Source organism: Misgurnus anguillicaudatus, unplaced genomic scaffold (genome assembly GCF_027580225.2).
Source record: "Misgurnus anguillicaudatus unplaced genomic scaffold, ASM2758022v2 HiC_scaffold_33, whole genome shotgun sequence".
Classification (NCBI taxonomy): domain Eukaryota; kingdom Metazoa; phylum Chordata; class Actinopteri; order Cypriniformes; family Cobitidae; genus Misgurnus; species Misgurnus anguillicaudatus.
Genome location: NW_027395283.1, coordinates 2,537,108 through 2,563,725, shown reverse-complemented (window position 1 = coordinate 2,563,725; position 26,618 = coordinate 2,537,108). Strand labels below are relative to the sequence as shown.

Below are 26,618 nucleotides of genomic sequence, written 5' to 3'. Positions count from 1 at the left end.
ACTGAGATCAACAAACCCTACATTAGCTGTAAACTTTAAGCTTAATTTAATCCTTGTTGGTGCAACCCACCCTGAGTGTTCTTCCATGGGTAACGTTATTTCAACAGTAAAAGACATTTCATTTTTGCATGAACTATCCCTTTAAGAACCTCATTCATAAAAATATAGAAATTTTGAAATATAAGTGCTTTAAGTCATTTTTCGTCCTCCATAATAAAGTACTACTATTACATCAATCTGAAAAACCTAAACAGCACTGTTGCATTTCATTTGTATGTTTGTTCTGTTGTATTTATCTGCAATATTGCTCATAATTTCATTATTTGTTCTTAATTTAGTATTATTTTTTTGTAATTGTTAGGTTTATTATTGAATTTGTTTTGTAACAATATTTAAAACTTTAAAAGTTTTTGATGTCATAACTTTATTAAGGTCACTGATGCTTTACAAAGTTTGACTTTTGATTAACTCTTCCCAAAACATTGCAATGATGAGGTTTCTCTCCAGTGTGAACTTTCTGATGACATTTTAAGGAACCTGACTGAGCAAACGTCTCGTCACACTGAGAGCATTTGTAAGGTTTTTCACCTGTATGGAGTCTCTTGTGATTTTGTAAGTGTGACTGTTGACTAAAACTCTTCCCACAGAGACTACAGTAATAAGGTTTCTCTCCAGTATGAACTCTTTGATGGACTTTAAAGGTACTTGAATAAGCAAACATCTTGTCACACTGAGAGCATTTGAAAGGTTTTTCACCTGTATGAATTCTCTTGTGATTTAGTAAGTTCTGCTTTAGACTAAAACTCTTCCCACAGAGACTACAGTGATAAGGTTTCTCTCCAGTATGAACTCTCTCATGGATTATCAGCTGATATTTATAACAGAAGCGTTTATCACAGTGTGAACACCGATAGAGTTTCTCTTTAAAGTGAATATTCTGGTGTTTTTTTAACAAACCTGAATCCCTAAAGGTTTTTCCACATTCATTGCACTGATACGGTCTCTCATTGGTGTGTGAAAGCACATGTGTCTTCAGAACACGTTCACGGCTAAATCTTTTCTCACAGTGAGGACACTCGTAAGGTTTTTCTCCTGTATGAAGTCTCTGATGAACTTTAAGATCGTCTTTGGTTTTGAAGTATTTTCCACATTCAGTGCAGTTGAAAGGCTTTTCATCACTGTGTGTCCTCATGTGAACATTTAGTTTAGATGAAAAGACAAAACTCTTCCCACACTGCTCACAGTGAAACAACTTCTTCTTTTCTCTGTGGTCTTCTGAATGACATTTCTTCTCTTGTAAGGTAGTAAAGCTGATCTCAGATCTGGTGAAGAGTTTCTGTTCTGTGTGTTTTCTCTCATGTCTCTCTAAAAGTCTCTGTGAGCTGAATGTCTTTCCACAGGTGATGCAGGAAAGAGTTTGTGCTGTCAGTCGCTCTTTTGATTGTGAGGACGTTATTTCTATATCCAAACATGAATCACTCTTCACATCTGAAAGAAACATGAAACAATTAAATTGTCTTTTCACTCTTATTTACACAAAGAAGGATAAAGAAGTGAGATTCTGTATCTTTTTCTAGATTCACACATATAGACAGAAGACAGATGTCAGTCCTGTTATTACAGCTGGGTCATTGTTAGTGATGGGATATTTGAAGTGAAAGTACAGAGCACGTGTCGAGAATTAATGGGGGGTAAGACTTGATTCAGGGCTTGTGTTGTTTATGTAGAAATCACGTAACCAATGACAAAAGAGGCCTTGGTTCGGTCTGAGTATCGAATCTGGATAAAGGAGTTTCGAAAATCGCACCATCTTGTGGTTGTTTGTTTTAGTGTCAGATAGGTGTCAGGAGTAGTATGTGTTGCAGAGTTCATTATTAGTAGTAGATTATATTTAAGCAATATCGCTCGAGAAGGAGTGTGATATGTGCAAAGGCAATAACAGCCGTGATTATATAGAGCTATGTCACACGACTCTGAGAGCAATATTGGTTTAATACAACAGTTCGACAGCACACGTTTGAAAAAAGAAAACTAGCCACCTACAGGACGTATCCTGAATTACAACTATCACCACAAACGGAATGATTTTAAAAGTTTTATTCACTTTTGAATGGACTTAGTGAAATAATCAACTATGATATTATAATTATATGACCAGCACCTGTATATATTGTAGTGCTGGGCAATAATTCAATAATAATAATTTTCTAACTCTAATTTTCTATAAATTTATCAGATAAAACAATAATGACATTTCGATTAAGTGATCGATAAAGACAAAGAAACATATAAAGCAATGCATGATTATTTTGGAGTAATCTACAATTTTGTAGGAGTCAAATAGAGCAATTTTTTGTACAGAGACTTTGAATTCTTGTTGCATTATATGGTGACAATTCTAGAATGAGATTAAGTCTTTTTTTAATGGGTTAGTTCACCCCAAAATGTTAATTTGATCATAAATCACAATTGACCCCTGTGTCGTTCTAAACCCCCAAGTGCTCAGATTGTCTTCAGAACACATTTTTACATATTTTTGTTTCTGTCGGTCCCATTGGCTTCAGCTAGTTTCACATTTTTCCCCCAGAAAACAATGAAAGACATTGTCAAAAAGGTTTATCATTCATTCAATAAAAGTGTTATGTAAGGGATAATGTAGAGGCAGCCGGTAGTTATTGGGAAATAAGCCCCGACAGTGTGATCAGGACCCGACGCGAAGCGGAGGGTCTTGTATCACACTGAAGGGGCTTATTTCCCAATAACTACCGGCTGACTCTACATTATCCCGCTTATTACACGGCTACTTGCCACTTAAGAAAAAAACTGGACATGAATATGAATTTGAAACATTATATTGGCATATTTGTTTTAAATTAACATTTTTATCCTTCCGCGAAACTTTGCACAGATGCATAAAATGATCGTAATACCTTATTAAGATCCTCTGTTCATACTTGTCTGTCTCAATTTTTTCTCTTTTAGCCAGTCTTTGAGAAGTTTTAATGCCCATTCTGTTTTTTTTTTTTTTTTGGTGTTGGCTTCGTAGCTGTCATGCTCTATTTTGTCAAGTTCAGTCTCAGTAAGCTCTCTGTGTCTTGTCACTGTTCGTTCTTCTATCCACTGCTTTAATGTTTTGTTTTTTCCGTACATGTTAAAATGAATGTCAAAATGTTCCAGTGTTTGTCACAAGATGGCGCCAAAAGGTAATCTTTATTGATCTTTATATGGCGCGGAGCGATTTTACTCGTACAAGTAGTGCCGGCTATGCGTTATTAATTTGGAGCGGTTATTATTTGAAAAGAACGAACCTGCAAATGTCTCAACTGACCAATCAGAATCAAGCATTCCAGAGAGCCGTGTAATAAAAAGTAATAAGAACACTTCTGTGCTCAAAGAAAACAAAACAAATCATTTTATTCCACAATTTGTTCTCCTCCTTGGTTGTTCAGTGTGCGTTCACAACCAGACAACGGCGCATGCTGATGACATCTCTTACTGACGGAGTTGCCAGTGTACAGACAACAGGCTGTTAAGGTATTGTTTACAATCATAATCACTTAAATAAAAAAGTGGATAAACTACGTCAGCAGGTGACATGTCGTAGTCTGCTTAAGAACAACTAAAGAAGAGAACAAATTATTGAATAAAATAATTCAATTTGGTATCTCTGCGTACAAAAGTGTTCTTGTCACTTCATAATATTAATATTGAAAGACTGATGGACCTTTTTGGTGATGTCCTTCATTATTTTCTGGGAAACTAAAAACAATTTTGAAAATAACTAAAGTCAGTAGGACAAACAGAAGCCTCACAGATTTCATCAAAAATATCTGGAAATTAAGACAATTTGAGCACTTGGGGGTTTATTAGGACACATGAGTAAGTGATTTATGATAATAATTTTGGGGTGAACTAACCCTTTAAGCCTACATGCCTGTTGCTCAATAAGTATTACAGATATCCTAAACTCCATTAAAATTTTAGTACTTACATTTCTTGATGTTTTGATTATGAGTTTGTGACCCAAAACTGTGCTCACATGACAGTTACAAATGTTAAAAACACAACATTAATTAAGGAGACATACCCCAGTCGGCATTTCAACGTTGATTCAACGTTGAATCAACGTCAGGTACCAACGTTGAATCAACGTTGGATTACCTTTTGGTTTTGCAAAAAATTTCAACGTTGATTTCACGACGTTGTTTCAACGTCACACTTTCAACATAGGTGAATTAAGGTTGATATCATGACGCAATTTCAACCTTCTATTTCCTTGTTGTTTTTAACACTAAATATCGATTTTTACTTGACACTGCAATACTCACTAAATGATTTACTGTAAACGTGTTATTTTTAAAGCAATTATCATATGAATACAACTTGCTGCGCATAACTTACAGTACAACCGCATTAATAAAACTAAACACCTAAAGAAGGTAAAGTTTAAATGTGGACAAATAAGATGGCAGGTGGCTACCCTTTACAAATAAACATGAAAGCAGCTGTTAAAAATATTTTTAAAGATAAAAACACATTCTTTCAAACAGTTAGGTTTCCAGTTAGTAGTGCAGAAGTGTAATATTCTAAATATAGAATAAAATCATAAAATATGAAAACAAAATCATGTTTAAAAGTCATTTTATTCATCTGAATAGAAAAACTTTATTCAAGAAAAACTGCAAATATGAATTTTGTTGATTTAGTTGACAGTCTTCTTATGGCCACCACCACCCATCCATTCTGGCTCATGCTGTACTTAATATGACGATGACATCATCTAAAGAGAGAAAAAAAACACAATATATTTAATTTTCAAAAAATGCTGCATTTTAGCCCATGTACAAAAAAATGTGTTTTCTTTGATAGTCTGACTTGAAACATTGCATAGCCATCTGATGAAGGAAGAAAGCTGTTGTGTTTATGAAGATAACAATGAGGTTCAATTAAGATCATCTACAGTGCATTCAGAAATTATCATATACCTTTCACTTTCAAATGTTATGTTGTTGCATGATACTGTAATTGTTTAGATTTTTTCTTCAAAGTAAAAACAGAATTTTAGAAACTTTTGCAAATGTATGAAAAAAGAAAACATCATATTTGCATTATACATATTCAGACCCTTTGCAACAACATCTGCAATTTAGCTCAGTTGCCTCCAATTTCTCTAGAGGTTGCTGAGATGTTTCTACACCTTAAAGGAGCATTTCACCCATAGAAACATTAATCTTTATTGAAAGTGTGTCATATTTGTAGTCGGAATGTAACATACATTTAGAATTTGGTGCCTATTTGACCGAGAAAAGGGGTGTTTGCAGTCTCACCCTCTCAACAAAGATATTGGACTTCCTTCTTTCAATGATGCAAAATGATGATTTTTACATCATTGAAAGAAGGAAGTGCAACACTGAAATCTGTATTTCTCCTGTCTCAGCGGCAACTGAGGAAATGATGCACGACCATTCAAAAACATGACTGGGGTTCTAACTATACAAAGCTTAATGCAAATGGGTGAAGTGTCCCTTTAAAGCGTCCTGATGAACCTGAAGATTTTTTAAGGAATGTCTGCAACCAAACTGACCAGAAGCACCATTGACTTACATAGTAGCATAAAAGAATACTATGATAGTGAATGGTGCTTCTGGTCAATTTGGTTACAAATGAATCCAATACTGAATGCTTAAGTGATATCAACTTTATATTTTCAACACCCCCCAAATTATATGATTAAAGGGACACGCACAGATTTTGGGAATTTAGCTTATTCACCGTATCCCCCAGAGTTAGATAAGTCCATACATACCTTTCTCATCTCCGTGCTTGCTGTAACTCTGTCCGACGCAGCCCCCGCTAGCTTAGCTTCTCACTTATTGGTAGCAGTATGCTAGCTGAAGCTATTTACTTCCAGTCTTTGTGCTAAGCTAAGCTAGCGGGGACTGCGTCAGACAGAGTTACAGCATGCTCGGAGATGAGAAAGGTATGTATGGACTTATCTAACTCTGGGGGATACAGTGAATAAGCTAAATTCCCAAAATCTGGGCGTGTTCCTTTAACAAAGCTTTTTTAGGTTGCTTTACGTGTGGGTCAAACAGCCTTTTGTGTAGTCCCTTACCAATGAAATCGAAGATGGACTTCAGAACCTCTGGACTGTCTGTGTAAGACTTTAAACTTGCCCAGACCAGCAAGGCATCTTGTTAGCAGACATCCCGACCTGATCAAAAACTTTTGATTAGGAGATGTTCTAATCCTATTTTTAATATACGTTTTACAAACTTACCACAGGTGATCTGGCAAAGCGACTTATGAAACAGCATCTTCCCAAATCTCCCCTTCAGGCTCATCTTAGCGATCATTGCATTTGATAAAGTTTGGAAAAAGAAAAACATATTTCATTAGTATAGAAACATAAATGTAATGTTTTAGTTTGAAATACATTTTTTGTCATAACACTATTCATTACCTTTTAACGGGGATGATTTGGGCATCTGGAAAGACACACGACTTCACCTCTCTGTATTTTATCACACGTCTTCAAATTGCATGTTGATCTGCCTACAATTTAAAACACATAATAAAATAAAAAAACAAGTCATAGCCCCTTTTAAAAAGAAAACATAAATTGTGAAATACAAAACACTGTATCTCAATTATTAGGATTAGTAGAATTTGATTTGATTACAAAACAAATATTAAATGCATTGTAAGGTTTTATGGGAGTCGCTTCACAAAAAAGCGTCCTAAATTAGTTTCTTATATTTTTCTAATGACAATGATAAACCAGTCTTGAGAAACAAGTAGCAGGTGTTTTTAAAAAGCCACTCTCACTTCTCACCTGTGAAGTTTCTTGTGTTTGTGTGTGTCGTTCAGTTTCTGACCTGACACCCCTTGCTGTCTGTTTCTTGTTCAATCCTGACAAAATATAAAAAAGTAAAATTAGTGCAATATTGGAAGAGAATTCTATAATGACCTTTATCAGAATGTATGCATACACTTGCATACTGTATTTAAGTAAATATTGTAGAATAGCAGGGTTAATACAACATTACCTGATCCAGACAGATGTAATGGCTGTTGATGCATGAAAATCTCAGCATTGACAAGATCATCATCACTTTTCTAATTTGAAGGGCTCTGATAACGAAGACATTACAAAAGAGTTATAAAAATATACTGAAAATAAGAGCACATTTGTCTAGATAACCAATATTTTCTATTTCCATGAAAACTTGCTAACTATTCAACAAGAGAACTAAGCAAAATTACACCATTACAATTTATTTCAATTCGAATAGAACATGCCAACTTACACGACATGACATTTTCGTACAAAGTAGTTAACTTAAGTGTTTCATGCCGCTTAAAATCATGGATACTGCGCGAATGACCGCAGCATAAACGTAACATGTGATTGACTGATTGACATGGAAACATGAAGGTCACGTCGACTATCTTGTCCCTTTTAATTTTATAACTGCATTTATACACATTAACGTTACCCCTTCGTGAAAACCTCAGCATGATTCGACGCCCATGTTATAACGTCATCAATAAGTTTAGATTAATGTCAATTACACGAACTGCTAAACGTATCCGTTATTGCGAATTCGTGAGCCATAAAACACCAACATCTCATCTATGTTTTAAGACTTAATCAGTATATGAATTTGAGAAATAGAGCAGCTTAACTGACCGCACCACACTCGAGCTGCTGCTGCTCCTTACCAAAGGCTGATAGGTGTCTGTGGCGCCTGAAAGACCTCTCGGATATACACTGACTGAACTACGATATCAACACTTTTTAACCAAAGTTGTCCAAAAAAGCCCTTACATTTATAACTAGTTGTAGCCTGGGTGCCAGCCGATCTTAGCCCCGCCCACCACGATTTGAAATACGGGGAAGATCGGTCTGGGGATTCACCGTTCAGGAGCTACTATGAGAATATCAAAACAGGCCGACGAATCAAATTGTGAGGGCGGGCTTTATACGATGATTGACAGATAAACGACAGTAACGTAATGAACCACGTCACCAAAGAGCGCGTGTGTTGAATGGCTGCCGCTGTAGAGTTCAGATGTGTGGATTCTGACATTGAGTCTGTTCTAAAAGATATCGACAGAGCATTGATTTTAAAAGAGGAACAGAGAAACGCGAGCAGGGCATTTGTTGATGTTTTTGCCGTCCTTCTTATGGGATTCGGCAAAGGTTGGTCGCAACTGAAATGGACAACCTTATCATGGCGAGGCAACTCTGCGTGCACGACGAGATGGATATAATTAGCGGTCGTTGCCAGCTCCTTTTCGGAAGCCCGGAATCGTGGTTGTCTAATAAGTGGAGGGACATGCTAGGCTCCAATATTTTCAAGCCAACGTAGGGTATCGTCGTGGATGAAGTTCACCTAACGTACAAATGGTAAGAGATAGTCATACTCTATGACTTAGTAAATACTTCATGTTGTGATATAAACGAAATGTTGTAAACATAGTAGGTGTTGATGTACATTCGCTAACTCAGACTTAGTATAATCACCATGTTAGTGTCGTAGCGAAATAACTAGCAGTTCGGTCAGGCTGCAAAGACGTAATTTCAACATACACTCCGTTGCTCTGATTGGTCGTAGGTCTATCCAATTGAGTGCAGAGGCATTTTTCGGTTGAGACACGCCTCATAATTATAGCTCAATGGAGAGGTATCAGACTCAAATTCTGACTAGAATTGAGTATGACAACGTCAGGCTAAACTAGTTGCTTTTCTGAAGCAAAAACAACCAAGTGGTTAGTTGATAACAACACATATCATATTAATTTATTAATATTCATAATAACGAAGTCCAATTTCGGCGGGAACATCCCGTGAACTAGCAAATTAACTATGACGGATACATTCGCAACTAACAGAAAAAAAAAACGAATTGGCATCGTGCTTTTTAGTCATACCACCTTGAATATGTGAATAAAATAACGTTATGTGTTTAAAACATTGACTTATTGACTTTATATTTCCTTACCTCTTCTTTCTCCGAAGCATTTTCTCGTGTGATACGCAAGATCTCGCAGACACCCGTTAAAACAGTCCAGTCTCGTGTAATCTCGCGAGATTACATCGCTACCTGTATATTCAATTATTTGTTACATCTTTAAATATTTTCATCAATTTCATAAAATTAGTTTTTATTTTTTTCCTGAATGATTCACAAATGATAAAACATTATTTTATTGTTTCTTTGCAACCGTTTACTTCACTGTTGTTTCAACGTTGTTTCAACGTTGAATCAACGTTTAACAAACAACTGACGCTATTTCAACCAAATTTCAACGTTGATTTTTAAGCATTTTTTTAACCTTTTTCAACCGTTTACCATTCACCGTTGTTTCAACGTTGAACAAACAACTGACCTAATTTCAACCAAATTTAAACGTTGAAGGTCGGTCATATGCCCGCTGGGACCTGATGGAATAAAATCATCATCTTCATCAGTGCAATCTTCCTCTTCTGTGGGTTCAGTTTTTATTTCCATCGGTTCAGTTTTGATTTCTGTGGGTTCAGTTTTAATCTTTATCATGAGGTTCGTGCAGTCGACGAGTTTAACTGAACACATCTTCAGTTTGGTCTGCAGGATCTGCTGCTGTTCTCCAGCGTTACAGACAGAATCCAGAGACTCTGTGGAGGTTTGATCCTCCTGTAAGCTCTGTTTACTGTCACACACTGTAGTGTCCTGCATCGTCTCAACACTTAAATACACAGAGACAAGACTCTGTTTACACTCAATGAAACACGCAAGAGAGAAAAACACTGAGGACACACAAACAAATCACACGCGCGCTCTTTCTTTCTTTCTTTAGTGAGTTTATTTGCGGACTAAAGAGCTGCAGCGCCTCCTGCTGTACTGGAGACAGAAGACGATCACTGCTTTACAAGTGAGTATGAGGAGGCGGCAGATCTGGAGGCAGATTTACGGCTCTGTTGTTTCTGGTGTGTCAGTAGGGTGTAAAGTGTGTGAGAGGCCTCGTTTACACTGTCAGTGAAATGTGACCCAATTCCGATTTTTTGCTTATATGTGACACAGATCGGATGTGTTCTGTGGCAGTGTAAACACGAAAAAAACGCATACATTCGGATATTTTGAGATCCGTTTCAGGCCTCATTCATATGTGGAAATAAATCAGATATAAATCAGATATGTGCCTATGCGACTGCAGTGTAAACGGGCAGATCGGATTTTCTGAGGCATTACGTTCTGTACATCATTAAAACTGCGACAATTTAGTACTTCCCTGCGGTTGGAAAAAAGTATAATGACACCAGCACGGCACATGATTATTATACAGAATTATACTGCACTCGGTGTAAATAATTTCCTGACTTACAACATTCACGTAAATTTGAAAGTCGTAAAGCTTTGAAAATACATAGAATTCAAGTTGCATTTCTTCCCTTAACTTTTTTATTGCTGTAGTTTTATATAGATGAAAAAAGCAAACCAATCATTTATTTTTTAAAAATCTAAGGATCTTATGTAATAAGGCAGGTAAAATGTTTTCCATCTATTCGTTTTTGTTAAACCTTCTCCTTTATATAAGCGAGTCATTTTAGTAATTTATTGTTGTTCTGTTATAATAAAATAATAATAAACAAATACTAAGCATTCGTAGTAATGGAAAATTATGTCTTTCATTTATTTGTTTTATAACGCAGATACCATCCGTCGAATTTGTTTTATTAATAAACAAGCTGTTTAGCGAGTTTATCATTATACTGTTTTATTGGTTTTGAGTTTTTCGTTAAGAATAATAATAAACAAACATTTTAAAAAAATCTTTTTATTCAAGAAATGGAAATAATTGATAATAACTTTAAAAACAAAAGTAATCTAGTAATAAATGTCTTTGCCAAATATTTTCGTTTAAAATATGCGGTGTGTTTAATAAGTTCAGAGAGTGAAAAAATCTCTACCTGCACATCCCTAATAATAAAAATACAACACATCTCTGTAAGAACGTAAGTCTCCGTGTTATTTTTACATTCTTACTTAAAATAACAATTTGGAAAATGATATCAGAGAAGCGCGTGAATGCCGCAATTACACTTGCTTTGAAGGCAGCTTATTTTGCCAGAGAAAGCTATGGTAACATTTCTTCAGAAGAATGGCTGAAACCTATTAATTTACTGATGTTTTTATTAGTACTCCAGCTGTTTTATCGGCCTTTGAGATGGGACGCGCAGTCAAGTTCATGCGAAAAGCGAGGTGAATTCCAAATGGCGTTTTAGCGCCCTTTAAGAGCACTTCAGGAAGGGAATGTCACACAGTCGATCCAAATAGAGAAACTGATGTGTGTATTTCATTGCTCTATGCGCCAAGTGTATTTGAATTGGCCACACTATGAGACAATTGTGCATCTTTCTCTAGAGTTTATACATCAAGTGTTCTGATTTTCGAAGGGAATATGGCATAGGGATTTCTATTGAAATACGCCCTTTATCTTTTTGTGAGCGGTAGCCGCGTAGGCCTTAAGCAATCATTGAACAGATTATTAACAACCAATCATAGAACATTTTACTGACCTTAAAGTGTTTGAAAGATTGCGGGGAAATGTTTTGGAATTGCGTTTAATTCACACATTAAAAATCTCATACATATAATTAAGAAATCAAGAACGCAGGGTTTTGTGATGCGGCTTTAAGCAAATCATAAAAAATACACAGAAGAATTTTCGTTGTGTTTTATTCATCCATCTTGATGTGTGGGGCAAGAACACTATTACACATGTGCAATGTTTCAGATGTATGTCAAGTGTAAACGCATGAATCGGATATGGGTCACAATTGAAAGAACGTGTAAACGCACAGAAAAAAAAAATCGGATATAGGCATCAAATCAGAATTGGGCATCAAGATTTGCAGTGTAAATGCGGCCAGAGTGTACACGATATAAGATAAACATTGTAATGATCTGCACCAAATATTAAAATTTAGATATTTACTGTTGATTCAAACACTGCAGGAGACAATTAAATTGCAATGGAATTTAGTGAATGGAACAATTATTAACACACATTGTGATCCACTGTACCTCCCTTATGAAAATTAACAATGGTTTTAATGTGGTAAAGGTGTTTTTGTGTAGTGATTAGTTTTTTGTAGTAAAAGCTAGAATCATTAAAGGTTTTCATAATAATATTTAAAATTACTGTCACCTCTTTGTATCTGTATACACACAGGGAGAGAGAGCGTGCATGAGAGACAGAGGTGACAGTAATTTTAAATATGAAAACATATGATTCAAGTGTTACTACATCCTTCTAAAGGAATTACTAGTGGGTAACTATGATCGTCACCTTAGAATACTGATCCAAATTATGACTTATTACTAGATTTATGTGTTAACACTTGAGTCATTACTAGTGACTTACCATGATTATCACTTTAGAATACTACAGTCATTTTATTATAAAATTATCATCAAAAAACATGGGGTTTGTGGTGAGCAGGCTCATAAAAAAAACATTAAATTCTTCTTCTTTAAGCATTAATTTTGTCTTGTCTCAGTCTATCAAATTATTGCTGCGTTTCCACCACAGTAGTCCGCAGCGTGAATACACTTATTGCATCAATTCTTGCTCGGCTTGAACCTGCTTTAAAATTTAGCCCAATGATAAAAAAACAGTAAGGTTATTGTGTTATTATACTTTACGTGTTTACCAGTGAGCACACAACCACTTCTCCCAGCAGCACACCGAGGGATTTACTGCAGGGCACTAGACCTCTGCTCAGTGTTCTGCATGTGTTCAGTCATTTAAAGGCAAGATATTTGACTTGATCCAGAATCATTTATAGTTATGCTTGTTGAAAGTCTCCTCACATCCTGATACCAATCACTATGCTAAAATGTCTAAATGTATTTGTATAAATATATGTCATCTGTGAAAAACATAAGTACTTGGATTTGCCCTCAAACATGATGAACATGTATACATACAATCATGTGTGTTTAAATTTAAGTGGTGCAACACAACTCGAATAAAAATTAAACTGAGATCAACAAAGCCTACATTAGCTCTAAACTTTAAGCTTAATTTAATCCTTGTTGGTGCAACCCACCCTGAGTGTACTTCCATGGGTAACATTATTTCAACAGTGAAAGACATTTCATTTTTGCATGAACTATCCCTTTAAGAACCTCATTCATAACCAAAATAAAAATCTAGGAATTTTGAAATATAAGTGCTTTAAGTCATTTTTCGTCCTCCATAATACAGTACTACTATTACATCAATCTGAAAAACCTAAACAGCACTGTTGCATTTCATTTGTATGTTTGTTCTGTTGTATTTATCTGCAATATTGCTCATAATTTCATTATTTGTTCTTATTTTACTATTATTTTTTTAATTGTTAGGTTTATTATTGAATTTGTTTTGTAACAATATTTAAAACTTTAAAAGTTTTTGATGTCATAACTTTATTAAGGTCACTGATGCTTTACAAAGTTTGACTTTTGATTAACTCTTCCCAAAAACATTGCAATGATGAGGTTTCTCTCTAGTGTGAACTTTCTGGTGACATCTTAAGGAAACTGACTGAGCAAACGTCTCGTCACACTGAGAGCATTTGTAAGGTTTTTCACCTGTATGAAGTCTCTTGTGAGTTTGTAAGTGTGACTGTTGACTAAAACTCTTCCCACAGACACTACAGTGATAAGGTTTCTCTCCAGTATGAACTCTTTGATGGACTTTTAAGGTACTTAAACAAGTAAACGTCTTGTCACACTGAGAGCATTTGAAAGGTTTTTCACCTGTATGAATTCTCTTGTGCTTTAGTAAGTTCTGCTTTAGACTAAAACTCTTCCCACAGACACTACAGTGATGAGGTTTCTCTCCAGTATGAACTCTCTGATGAACTCCTAATTGAGATGAATTAATGAAGCTCTTTCCACACTGATCACAGACGTAAGGTTTCTCTCCAGTGTGAATTCTCTGATGGATTATCAGCTGATATTTATAACAGAAGCCTTTATCACAGTGTGAACACCGATAGAGTTTCTCTTTAAAGTGAATATCCTGGTGTTTTTTTTAACAAACCTGAATCCCTAAAGGTTTTTCCACATTCATTGCACTGATACGGTCTCTCATTGGTGTGTGAAAGCACATGTGTCTTCAGAACACGTTCACGGCTAAATCTTTTCTCACAGTGAAGACACTCGTAAGGTTTTTCTCCTGTATGAAGTCTCTGATGAACTTTAAGATTTGGTTTGGTTTTGAAGTATTTTCCACATTCAGTGCAGTTGAAAGGCTTTTCATCACTGTGTGTCCTCATGTGAACATTTAGTTTAGAGGAAGAGGCACAAATCCTCCCACACTGCTCACAGTGAAACTTCTTCTTCTCTCTGTGGTCTTCTGAATAAAGTTTCTTCTCTTGTAAGGTAGTAAAGCTGATCTCAGATCTGGTGAAGAGTTTCTGTTCTGTGTGTTTTCTCTCATGTCTCTCTAAATGTCTATGTGAGCTGAATGTCTTTCCACAGGTGATGCAGGAAAGAGTTTGTGCTGTCAGTCGCTCTTTTGATGTTGAGGACGTTATTTCTATATTCAAACATGAATCACTCTTCACATCTGAAAGAAACATAAAACAATTAAATTGTCTTTTCACTCTTATTTACACAAAGAAGGATGAAGAATTGAGATTCTGTATCTTTTTCTAGATTCACACATATAGACAGAAGACAGATGTCAGTCCTGTTATTACAGCTGGGTCATTGTTAGTGATGGGATATTTGAAGTAAGGGTTCAGAACGCATGTCGAGAATAAATGGGGGTAAGACTTGATTCAGGGCTTGTGTTGTTTATGTAGAAATCACATAACCAATGACAAAAGAGGCCTTGGTTCGGTCTGAGTATAGAATTTGGATAAAGGAGTTTCGAAAATCGCACCATCTTGTGGTTGTTTGTTTTAGGGTCAGATAGGTGTCAGGAGTAGTATGTGTTGCAGAGTTCATTATTAGTAGTAGATTATATTTAAGCAATATCGCTCGAGAAGGAGTGTGATATGTGCAAAGGCAATAACAGCCGTGATTATATAGAGCTATATCACACGACTCAAGAGAGCAATATTGGTTTAATACAACAGTTCGACAGCACACGTTTGAAAAAAGAAAACTAGAAAACAACAACGGAATGATTTTAAAAGTTTTATTCACTTTTGAATGGACTTAGTGAAATAATCAACTATGATATTATAATTATATGACCAGCACCTGTATATATTGTAGTGCTGGGCAATAATTCAATAATAATAATTTTCTAACTCTAATTTTCTATAAATTTATCAGATAAAACAATAATGACATTTCGATTAAGTGATCGATAAAGACAAAGAAACATATAAAGCAATGCATGATTATTTTGGAGTAATCCACAATTTTGTAGGAGTCAAATAGAGCAATTTTTTGTACAGAGACTTTGAATTCTTGTTGCATTATATGGTGACAATTCTAGAATTAGATTAAGTCTTTTTTTAATGGGTTAGTTCACCCCAAAATGTTAATTTGATCATAAATCACAATTGACCCCTGTGTTGTTCTAAACCCCCAAGTGCTCAGATTGTCTTCAGAACACATTTTTACATATTTTTGTTTCTGTCGGTCCCATTGGCTTCAGCTAGTTTCACATTTTTCCCCCAGAAAACAATGAAAGACATTGTCAAAAAGGTTTATCATTCATTCAATAAAAGTGTTATAAAGTAATAGGAACACTTCTGTGCTCAAAGAAAACAAAACAAATCATTTTATTCCACAATTTGTTCTCCTCCTTGGTTGTTCAGTGTGCGTTCACAACCAGACAACGGCGCATGCTGATGACATCTCTTACTGATGGAGTTGCCAGCGTACAGACAACAGGCTGTTAAGGTATTGTTTACAATCATAATCACTTAAATAAAAAAGTGGATAAACTACGTCAGCAGGTGACATGTCGTAGTCTGCTTAAGAACAACTAAAGAAGAGAACAAATTATTGAATAAAATAATTCAATTTGGTATCTCTGCGTACAAAAGTGTTCTTGTCACTTCATAATATTAATATTGAAAGACTGATGGACCTTTTTGGTGATGTCCTTCATTATTTTCTGGGAAACTAAAAACAATTGTGAAAATAACTAAAGTCAGTTGGACAAACAGAAGCCTCACAGATTTCATCAAAAATATCTGGAAATGAAGACAAATTGAGCACTTGGGGGTTTATTAGGACACATGAGTAAGTGATTTATGATAATAATTTTGGGGTGAACTAACCCTTTAAGCCTACATGCCTGTTGCTCAATAAGTATTACAGATATCCTAAACCCCTTTAAAATTTTTAGTACTTACATTTCTTGATGTTTTGATTATGAGTTTGTGACCCAAAACTGTGCTCACATGACAGTTACAAATGTTAAAAACACAACATTAATTAAGGAGACATACCTGATGGAATAAAATCATCATCTTCATCAGTGCAATCTTCCTCTTCTGTGGGTTCAGTTTTGATTTCTGTGGGTTCAGTTTTGATTTCTGTGGGTTCAGTTTTTATTTCTGTCGGTTCAGTTTTGATTTCTGTGGGTTCAGTTTTAATCTTCATCATGAGGTTCGTGCAGTCGACGAGTTTGACTAAACACATCTTCAGTTTGGTCTGCAGGATCTGCTGCTGTTCTCCAACGTTACAGACAGAATCCAGAGACTCTGTGGAGGTTTGATCCTCCTGTAAGCTCTGTTTACTGTCACACACTGTAGTGTCCTGCATCGTCTCAACACTTAAATACACAGAGACAAGACTCTGTTTACACTCAATGAAACACGCAAGAGAGAAAAACACTGAGGACACACAAACAAATCACACGCGCGCTCTTTCTTTCTTTCTTTAGTGAGTTTATTTGCGGACTAAAGAGCTGCAGCGCCTCCTGCTGTACTGGAGACAGAAGACGCTCACTGCTTTACAAGTGAGTATGAGGAGGCTGCAGATCTGGAGGCAGATTTACGGCTCTGTTGTTTCTGGGGTGTCAGTAGGGTGTAAGTGAGTGAGAGTGTACACAATGTAAGATAAACAGTGTAATGATCTGCACCAAATATTAAAATGTAGATATTTACTGTTGATTCAAACACTGCATGAGACAATTAAACTGCAATGGAATTTAGTGAATGGAACAATTATGATCCACTGTACCTCCCTTATGAAAATTAACAATGGTTTTAATGTGGTAAAGGTGTTTTTGTGTAGTGATTAGTTTTTTGTAGTAAAAGCTATAATCATTAAAGGTTTTCATAATAATATTTAAAATGACTGTCACCTCTTTGTATCTGTATACACACAGGGAGAGAGTATGTGCACGAGAGACAGAGGTGACAGTAATTTTAAATATGAAAACATATGATTCAAGTGTTACTAAAGGAATTACTGGTGGCTAACTATGATCGTCACCTTAGAATACTGATCCAAATTATGACTTATTACTAGATTTATGTGTTAACACTTGAGTCATTACTAGTGACTTACCATGATTATCACTTTAGAATACTACAGTCATTTTATTATAAAATTATCATCAAAAAACATGGGGTTTGTGGTGAGCAGGCTCATAAAAAAAACATTAAATTCTTCTTCTTTAAGCATTAATTTTGTCTTGTCTCAGTCTATCAAATTATTGCTGCGTTTCCACCACAGTAGTCCGCAGCGTGAATACACTTATTGCATCAATTCTTGCTCGGCTTGAACCTGCTTTAAAATTTAGCCCAATGATAAAAAACAGTAAGGTTATTGTGTTATTATACTTTACTGGGCGGTTTCGCGGACAGGGATTAGACTAGTCCTAGACTTAAACACTTTTAAGAGCTCTTCAAACTGAAAACAACTTGCACTTACATATCTTCAAATACATCAGGGCCCTTTGTTTTACCTCAAATGCACACAGGTAATATTTTTAGTAAGGCATGTTTGTTAAAACTACTTATATTTCCTAATTAAACTAAGACCTAGTCCTGGATTAAGCTAATCCTGGTCCGGGAAACTGCCCCTACGTGTTTACCAGTGAGCACACAACCACTTCTCCCAGCAGCACATCGAGGGATTTACTGCAGGGCACTAGACCTCTGCTCAGTGTTCTGCATGTGTTCAGTCATTTAAAGGCAAGATATTTGATTTGATCCAGAAACATTTATAGTTATGCTTGTTGAAAGTCTCCTCACATCCTGATACCAATCACTATGCTAAAATGTCTAAATGTATTTGTATAAATATATGTCATCTGTGAAAAACATAAGTACTTGGATTTGCTCTCAAACATGATGAACATTTATATATACAATAATGTGTGTTTAAATTTAAGTGGTGCAACACAACTCGAATAAAAATTAAACTGAGATCAACAAAGCCTACATTAGCTCTAAACTTTAAGCTTAATTTAATCCTTGTTGGTGCAACCCACCCTGAGTGTACTTCCATGGGTAACGTTATTTCAACAGTGAAAGACATTTCATTTTTGCATGAACTATCCCTTTAAGAACCTCATTCATAACCAAAATAAAAATCTAGAAAGTTTGAAAAATAAGAACTTTAAGTCATTTTTCGTCCTCCATAATACAGTAATACTATTACATCAATCTGAAAAACCTAAACAGCACTGTTGCATTTCATTTGTATGTTTGTTCTGTTGTATTTATCTGCAATATTGCTCATAATTTCATTATTTGTTCTTATTTTACTATTATTTTTTTGTAATTGTTAGGTTTATTATTGAATTTGTTTTGTAACTATATTTAAAACTTTAAAAGTTTTTGATGTCATAACTTTATTAAGGTCACTGATGCTTTACAAAGTTTGACTTTTGATTAACTCTTCCCAAAACATTGCAATGATGAGGTTTCTCTCCAGTGTGAACTTTCTGATGACATTTTAAGGAACCTGAGTGAGCAAACGTCTCGTCACACTGAGAGCATTTGTAAGGTTTTTCACCTGTATGGAGTCTCTGGTGCTTTATTAATGTAGACCCTTGACTAAAACTCTTCCCACAGACACTACAGTAATAAGGTTTCTCTCCAGTATGAACTCTTTGATGGACTTTTAAGGTACTTGAACAAGTAAACGTCTTGTCACACTGAGAGCATTTGAAAGGTTTTTCACCTGTATGAATTCTCTTGTGATTTAGTAAGTTCTGCTTTAGACTAAAACTCTTCCCACAGAGACTACAGTGATAAGGTTTCTCTCCAGTATGAACTCTCTCATGGACTATCAGCTGATATTTATAACAGAAGCGTTTATCACAGTGTGAACACCGATAGAGTTTCTCTTTAAAGTGAATATCCTGGTGTTTTTTTAACAAACCTGAATCCCTAAAGGTTTTTCCACATTCATTGCACTGATACGGTTTCTCATTGGTGTGTGAAAGCACATGTGTCTTCAGAACACGTTCACGGCTAAATCTTTTCTCACAGTGAAGACACTCGTAAGGTTTTTCTCCTGTATGAAGTCTCTGATGAACTTTAAGATCGTCTTTGGTTTTGAAGTATTTTCCACATTCAGTGCAGTTGAAAGGCTTTTCATCACTGTGTGTCCTCATGTGAACATTTAGTTTAGATGAAAAGACAAAACTCTTCCCACACTGCTCACAGTGAAACAACTTCTTCTTTTCTCTGTGGTCTTCTGAATGACATTTCGTCTCTTGTAAGGTAGTAAAGCTGATCTCAGATCTGGTGAAGAGTTTCTGTTCTGTGTGTTTTCTCTCATGTCTCTCTAAATGTCTCTGTGAGCTGAATGTCTTTTCACAGGTGATGCAGGAAAGAGTTTGTGCTGTCAGTCGCTCTTTTGATTGTGAGGACGTTATTTCTATATCCAAACATGAATCACTCTTCACATCTGAAAGAAACATGAAACAATTAAATTGTCTTTTCACTCTTATTTACACAAAGAAGGAAGAAGAATTGAGATTCTGTATCTTTTTCTAGATTCACACATATAGACAGAAGACAGATGTCAGTCCTGTAATTACAGCTGGGTCATTGCTAGTGATGGGATATTTGAAGTGAAAGTACAGAGCACGTGTTGAGAATTAATGGGGGGTAAGACTTGATTCAGGGCTTGTGTCGTTTATGTAGAAATCACGTAACCAATGACAAAAGAGGCCTTGGTTCGGTCTGAGTATCGAATCTGGATAAAGGAGTTTCGAAAATCGCACCATCTTGTGGTTGTTTGTTTTAGTGTCAGATAGGTGTCAGGAGTAGTATGTGTTGCAGAGTTCATTATTAGTAGTAGAATATATTTAAGCAATATCGCTTGAGAAGGAGTGTGATATGTGCAAAGGCAATAACAGCCATGATTATATAAAGCTATATCACACGACTCAAGAGAGCAATATTACTTTAATACAACAGTTCGACAGCACACGTTTGAAAAAAGAAAACTAGAAAACAACAACGGAATGATTTTAAAAGTTTTATTCACTTTTGAATGGAATTAGTGAAATAAATCAACTATGAAATTCTAATTATATGACCAGCACCTGTATATATTGTAATGCTGGGCAATATAAATTTATCAGATAAAACAATAATGACATTTCGATTAAGTGATCGATAAAGACAAAGAAACATATAAAGCAATGCATGATTATTTTGGAGTAATCCACAATTTTGTAGGAGTCAAATAGAGCAATTTTTTTGTACAGAGACTTTGAATTCTTGTTGCATTATATGGTGACAATTCTAGAATGAGATTAAGTCTTTTTTTTAATGGGTTAGTTCACCCCAAAATGTTAATTTGATCATAAATCACAATTGACCCCTGTGTTGTTCTAAACCCCCAAGTGCTCAGATTGTCTTCAGAACACATTTTTACATATTTTTGTTTCTGTCGGTCCCATTGGCTTCAGCTAGTTTCACATTTTTCCCCCAGAAAACAATGAAAGACATTGTCAAAAAGGTTTATCATTCATTCAATAAAAGTGTTATAAAGTAATAAGAACACTTCTGTGCTCAAAGAAAACAAAACAAATCATTTTATTCCACAATTTGTTCTCCTCCTTGGTTGTTCAGTGTGCGTTCACAACCAGACAACGGCGCATGCTGATGACATCTCTTACTGACGGAGTTGCCAGCGTACAGACAACAGGCTGTTAAGGTATTGTTTACAATCATAATCACTTAAATAAAAAAGTGGATAAACTACGTCAGCAGGTGACATGTCGTAGTCTGCTTAAGAACAACTAAAGAAGAGAACAAATTATTGAATAAAATAATTCAATTTGGTATCTCTGCGTACAAAAGTGTTCTTGTCACTTCATAATATTAATATTGAAAGACTGATGGACCTTTTTGGTGATGTCCTTCATTATTTTCTGGGAAACTAAAAACAATTGTGAAAATAACTAAAGTCAGTAGGACAAACAGAAGCCTCACAGATTTCATCAAAAATATCTGGAAATGAAGACAAATTGAGCACTTGGGGGTTTATTAGGACACATGAGTAAGTGATTTATGATAATAATTTTGGGGTGAACTAACCCTTTAAGCCTACATGCCTGTTGCTCAATAAGTATTACAGATATCCTAAACCCCTTTAAAATTTTTAGTACTTACATTTCTTGATGTTTTGATTATGAGTTTGTGACCCAAAACTGTGCTCACATGACAGTTACAAATGTTAAAAACACAACAATAATTAAGGAGACATACCTGATGGAATAAAATCATCATCTTCATCAGTGCAATCTTCCTCTTCTGTGGGTTCAGTTTTGATTTCTATGGGTTCAGTTTTTATTTCTGTCGGTTCAGTTTTGATTTCTGTGGGTTCAGTTTTAATCTTCATCATGAGGTTCGTGCAGTCGACGAGTTTGACTAAACACATCTTCAGTTTGGTCTGCAGGATCTGCTGCTGTTCTCCAGCGTTACAGACAGAATCCAGAGACTCTGTGGAGGTTTGATCCTCCTGTAAGCTCTGTTTACTGTCACACACTGTAGTGTCCTGCATCGTCTCAACACTTAAATACACAGAGACAAAACTCTGTTTACACTCAATGAAACACGCAAGAGAGAAAAACACTGAAGATACACAAACAAATCACACGCGCGCTCTTTCTTTCTTTCTTTAGTGAGTTTATTTGCGGACTAAAGAGCTGCAGCGCCTCCTGCTGTACTGGAGACAGAAGACGCTCACTGCTTTACAAGTGAGTATGAGGAGGCTGCAGATCTGGAGGCAGATTTACGGCTCTGTTGTTTCTGGGGTGTTAGTAGGGTGTAAGTGAGTGAGAGTGTACACAATGTAAGATAAACAGTGTAATGATCTGCACCAAATATTAAAATGTAGATATTTACTGTTGATTCAAACACTGCACGAGACAATTAAACGGCAATGGAATTTAGTGAATGGAACAATTATTAACACATTATGATCCACTGTACCTCCCTTATGAAAATTAACAATGGTTTTAATGTGGTAAAGGTGTTTTTGTGTAGTGATTAGTTTTTTGTAGTAAAAGCTATATTCATTAAAGGTTTTCATAATAATATTTAAAATTACTGTCACCTCTTTGTATCTGTATACACACAGGGAGAGAGTATGTGCACGAGAGACAGAGGTGACAGTAATTTTAAATATGAAAACATATGATTCAAGTGTTACTACATCCTTCTAAAGGAATTACTGGTTGGGTAACTATGATCGTCACTTTAGAATATTGATCCAAATTATGACTTATTACTAGAATGATGTGGTAACACTTGAGTCATTACTAGTGACTTACCATGATTATCACTTTAGAACACTACAGTCATTTTATTATAAAATTATCATCAAAAAACATGGGGTTTGAGGTAAGCGGGCTCATAAAAAGCCGAGAAAGAATACAGAGAGTTGCTTTTGCTGTACATTGATTTGATTGCTTTGTTTGTTGAAGGCCTTGCAAGTAAAACGTTAAATTCTTTTTCTTTAAGCGTTCATTCTGTCTTGTCTCTGTATATCGGGTTATTGCTGAATTTCCACCACAGCAGTCTACACAATCTTGCATGTTTTTATTTATTGTAGAGGTACACTGCAAAAAATGATGTGGTAATTTTTTACACATTGTGTGTGTCATGCCATTTAATGCGTTATAAAATAAATGAAAGGGACAACACAAGTTGTGTTAAAAACAGTGATGGGAGTAACGCATTACAATTAATTCTGTTACTGTAATTCCACTACTTTTAGCGGTAATAAACATGTAACAAGTACTTTTTTTAAATCAAGTAATGCAGTTACAATGAAATTTAAATGAGTTGGTTACTCGTGTTACTCTATTTTGTGATAAAGACAATTGAAGACAAGACATTTCTGATCTAACGTCGCAAGACCATGGGGGGGGGGCACAATAAATAATAACACAGAAGGTGTGTTAGTATAGGGACAACACATTTAATGTGCCGCCCCGCATGTGTTCAGTCATTTAAAGGCAAGATATTTGATTTGATCCAGAAACATTTATAGTTATGCTTTTAGAAAGTATCCTTACATCCTGATACTAATCACTATGCTAAAATGTCTAAATATATTTGTATAAATATATGAAGAGTTTCGTTGCAAAACGAGATAAATCCATTTTTTAACATTTTTGTCAAAACATGTTTATTATTATGTTATCATGTTATTATTTTGTTTTATGCTGCTACTTAGCTGTATTTTATTGTAATACATTTTATTGTAATACATTTATTGTAGCTGTATTGTAGTTATGAAGGTTTAAATTAAAACAAACCAACTGCAGTTGAATTGAAATTAATTGGAATGCACAACCAAAAAACTATATTTCTGAACAATTAACAAAACGGTGGTTATCTCGTTTTGCAATGAAACTCTTCATATGTCATCTATGAAAGACATAAGACTATTAAATGTTCAACAAATCATTGAAGTTGGGCCGAACGCAATAATTGGACACATGCAATTTTTGCTCCTCTGCTGTGAATGTGTTTTGCATGCCACTACGCAACCTGTTCACGCAGACATCATACATCATCAGCTCGTTCACTTTGTAAACAGAGGCAAACAAACTTTCCTGCTGAATTGACAAGCTGCACATGAGCAGCTATTGTGTTACTCGTGTAGTTTGTGTACCTTTAAGAATTAGCGTAACAATATTCATGTTTTCAAAAATACAAGCAAACTATTACGTCTACACAACCGAAAACGTGCTGTATTCTGATTTAAAACAGTTGTTTATGTTGTTATTCACTTTGTTCAGCAAAGTTTTCTCAGAATGAGACATGAAATGTGGACGTCTGGTCTGTGTGTGTTCATGTGTTTCAGAGGTGTATCCACCTACATTTTGAAGTCAAGAACTTTATTTATAGGACCTAAATTCATATTCAGGTTGCCTTATTATTCTCTCTTATAAAAAATAAGTACGCAGTAAAGCTGATTGATTTACTACAAATACATGGCTGTATACAAACACAGTAGCACAACAGTTTCTATTCCATCATCCCTGCTAGGCTGTTATTTTCTATTTATATCATATAACTTCTGTTTTAAGATTATGAATTCTACGGTTTCCTTTTCTCCGCTAAGATAAAATAATATTTTTTAAAGGAATTAAAGAAATTATTTTAAATTATTCTTTTTTTAATATGCAAATGAAACGTTGAAGTTTAAAGCCCTTATTTTCATCTGTATAGATACCTGTACAATAACTTCCTTTTTTATTACCACATTACATTCAACTGTGATCGTCATAATAATAAAGTAAAAAGAAACCTGTTATACAATATATGGTGTCTGTGCAGTGAAAGTGTGACAAACTTGTCAAGTATGCAACGTATATTCAAAATATAGTGCTGTTCCTCTCAGCAGTCTTTACTCCTCTCTACAAGCTCTTGCAGTTCATTTCTATTGTGCTACCACATCACACTGTGCATCTGGACAAGATGATATCAATGCAATAACAGGTCCTTTAACTTTCCTAGAAAGAATAAAAAGAATGACAAAATACTGAATAATTATGTAAAATTTCATTTACCAGCCCAGAGAATAGGCAGAAGTCAAAAGACATAATCATAGTAAAAATGAACAAAACATTTACTTAATAATCTAAACAGTTCCTTTCTCAGTGTACAAGCAAAGTTAATAGACAATGAATGACATTATGGTCACGTGACATTAAGACTTTTAAAACCAATTCGGAAGCACACAATATAAAATAAACAAGTTTGACACATAACAAAAGTGTTTATAAAAGAGATAAATGTGATACTTTATTTACACATTTATAATTGTTGTATGAAAAACAACATGAATTAACACTTGTATATAGTTATAAACAGTATGTTTGCTTCAGGACACATACACGCATACACTCTTTAACAGCTTGGCACCTTAGCTAATGAAAAAAACACAAATTTTAAGGCGTTGACGTCATGGCAGGTCATCAGGTGGGTCACACACGCTGCTAGATGCTAAAAGTAGAAGACGTTCGGGCAAACGTTAGATTAGTCGTTCGTCGGTCGATCTGACATTTATTATTTGCACGTTTTATCCGCCATACACGGATAACCCGCCATAGATTAATAGTAAAGCGTAAATCAATCGCATGCGATTTATCATGCAGCCCTCATTTTAAGTTACATTACCCTGCTGAAAAATACTGCGTACCAGCATATGTTGTGTTTTGGTGCTGGTTTGCTAGTGAACATATAGTAGTTTTTGTTGGGTAAATTACTGATCATATGCTGTATTAATATTATATTAGGCCTAAGGCCTGTTGTTTCTACACAAGGCTATATGACACCCAGTTAAACTTTCGTTTTCTCAGTTAACTTTCGTTTCCTAATTAAAAGAGACCAGGTGCTATCCTGCAACTATAGCCCGATTGTTCTTGCCACGATTAGTTTGAGAAACAAGGTCAAACAACCAATAAACAAGAGTACGTCATTTTAGATTAGAGAATTCGTCCGGCTGTACTTTGCTACATTAACAAAAAGTTGGTTATGTCAGGGAAAGCCAAGGCCAATCGAAATAATAAACAGAGAACGTCACTTTAAGATTTAAGAAGTCCAGCTGTCATTTTAGATATGAAGAAGGATTCAGCTGCACATAAAACAAACAGATTAATTGTGGCAGACTGAGACCAATGAGAAGAACATACGTCATCTCAGATAAGAAGTGTTTGATCTTACTGTATAAAAATGGAGTCAGATGTTGGGAGGGCAGATGATCTTTTAGCGCCTCTATGAGGGGTATTGATTGTCTCACTTTGTTGGCTCGAGCGAATAAAGTAATTTTTGTTTGGCACCTGGAACCTTTGTCTCCTGAGTATTTTTTCTTATGAAGATTCAAGCTAAGACTTTTTGCCACAACAAACACCAGCTAATCCAGCTCCAAACCAGAATCAGCATCAGCTAAACCAGCATCAAACCAAGTCAACCATATGTTGCGTTTTGGTGCTTGTGTGCTGTTTTTTTTCAGCAGGGTATGAAGTCAGAGAAAACTAAAATTATATATTGTAAATGGTTATGTGAAGCAAACATGTTGTTTTAATTGTTTCTTATGTTAAAGTCTTTGGTAGTCACAAGTTTTGATAAAATATTTGTTGGAAAAAATGTAGTAATCAGATTATAGTTACTTTTTGAAAAA

General features: G+C 35.2%; 3 protein-coding genes and 1 long non-coding RNA gene across 6 annotated transcripts in view; all 4 read right to left on the bottom strand.

Moving 5' to 3' along the window:
* LOC129437138 (uncharacterized) overlaps positions 1 to 22,143 on the bottom strand; it is a 36,766-nt gene extending 14,623 nt beyond the window's left edge. The window contains exons 1-2 of one of the 2 annotated variants that reach the window (XM_073865909.1): positions 21,689 to 22,118; positions 18,794 to 19,874 (exon numbers count right to left, since the gene is read on the bottom strand). In XM_073865909.1, coding sequence (XP_073722010.1) covers positions 18,820 to 19,874; positions 21,689 to 21,983 — 1,350 coding nt within the window. In that variant the 5' untranslated portion in view covers positions 21,984 to 22,118 and the 3' untranslated portion in view covers positions 18,794 to 18,819. Of the gene's footprint in view, positions 1 to 18,793; positions 19,875 to 21,688 lie in introns of those variants that run through there. The other variant, XM_073865910.1, reaches the window with a different exon arrangement.
* On the bottom strand, positions 408 to 9,835 carry LOC141363266 (uncharacterized). Its single transcript, XM_073865912.1, has 2 exons — positions 9,449 to 9,835; positions 408 to 1,488 (listed from the first exon to the last, which is right to left on the bottom strand). Exons 1-2 carry the CDS (start codon positions 9,720 to 9,722, stop codon positions 434 to 436), a joined length of 1,329 nt encoding a protein of 442 aa, XP_073722013.1. The 5' UTR covers positions 9,723 to 9,835; the 3' UTR covers positions 408 to 433.
* LOC129438416 (uncharacterized) lies at positions 4,625 to 9,206 on the bottom strand. Of its 2 annotated transcripts, none has more exons than XR_012368835.1 (5): positions 9,009 to 9,206; positions 7,050 to 7,134; positions 6,836 to 6,912; positions 6,116 to 6,555; positions 4,625 to 4,780 (listed from the first exon to the last, which is right to left on the bottom strand). It is a non-coding gene; the product is annotated as an uncharacterized lncRNA (long non-coding RNA). The 2 variants fall into 2 exon arrangements; XR_012368834.1 differs by lacking the exon at positions 9,009 to 9,206 and adding an exon at positions 7,694 to 7,840.
* On the bottom strand, positions 13,444 to 16,876 carry LOC129437130 (uncharacterized). The gene is given in 3 exon segments (XM_055195300.2): positions 13,444 to 14,070; positions 14,072 to 14,607; positions 16,454 to 16,876. Coding segments are annotated over 3 exon segments (1,422 nt in total). The 5' UTR covers positions 16,770 to 16,876; the 3' UTR covers positions 13,444 to 13,500.
* Positions 22,144 to 26,618: the final 4,475 nt, after the last annotated feature.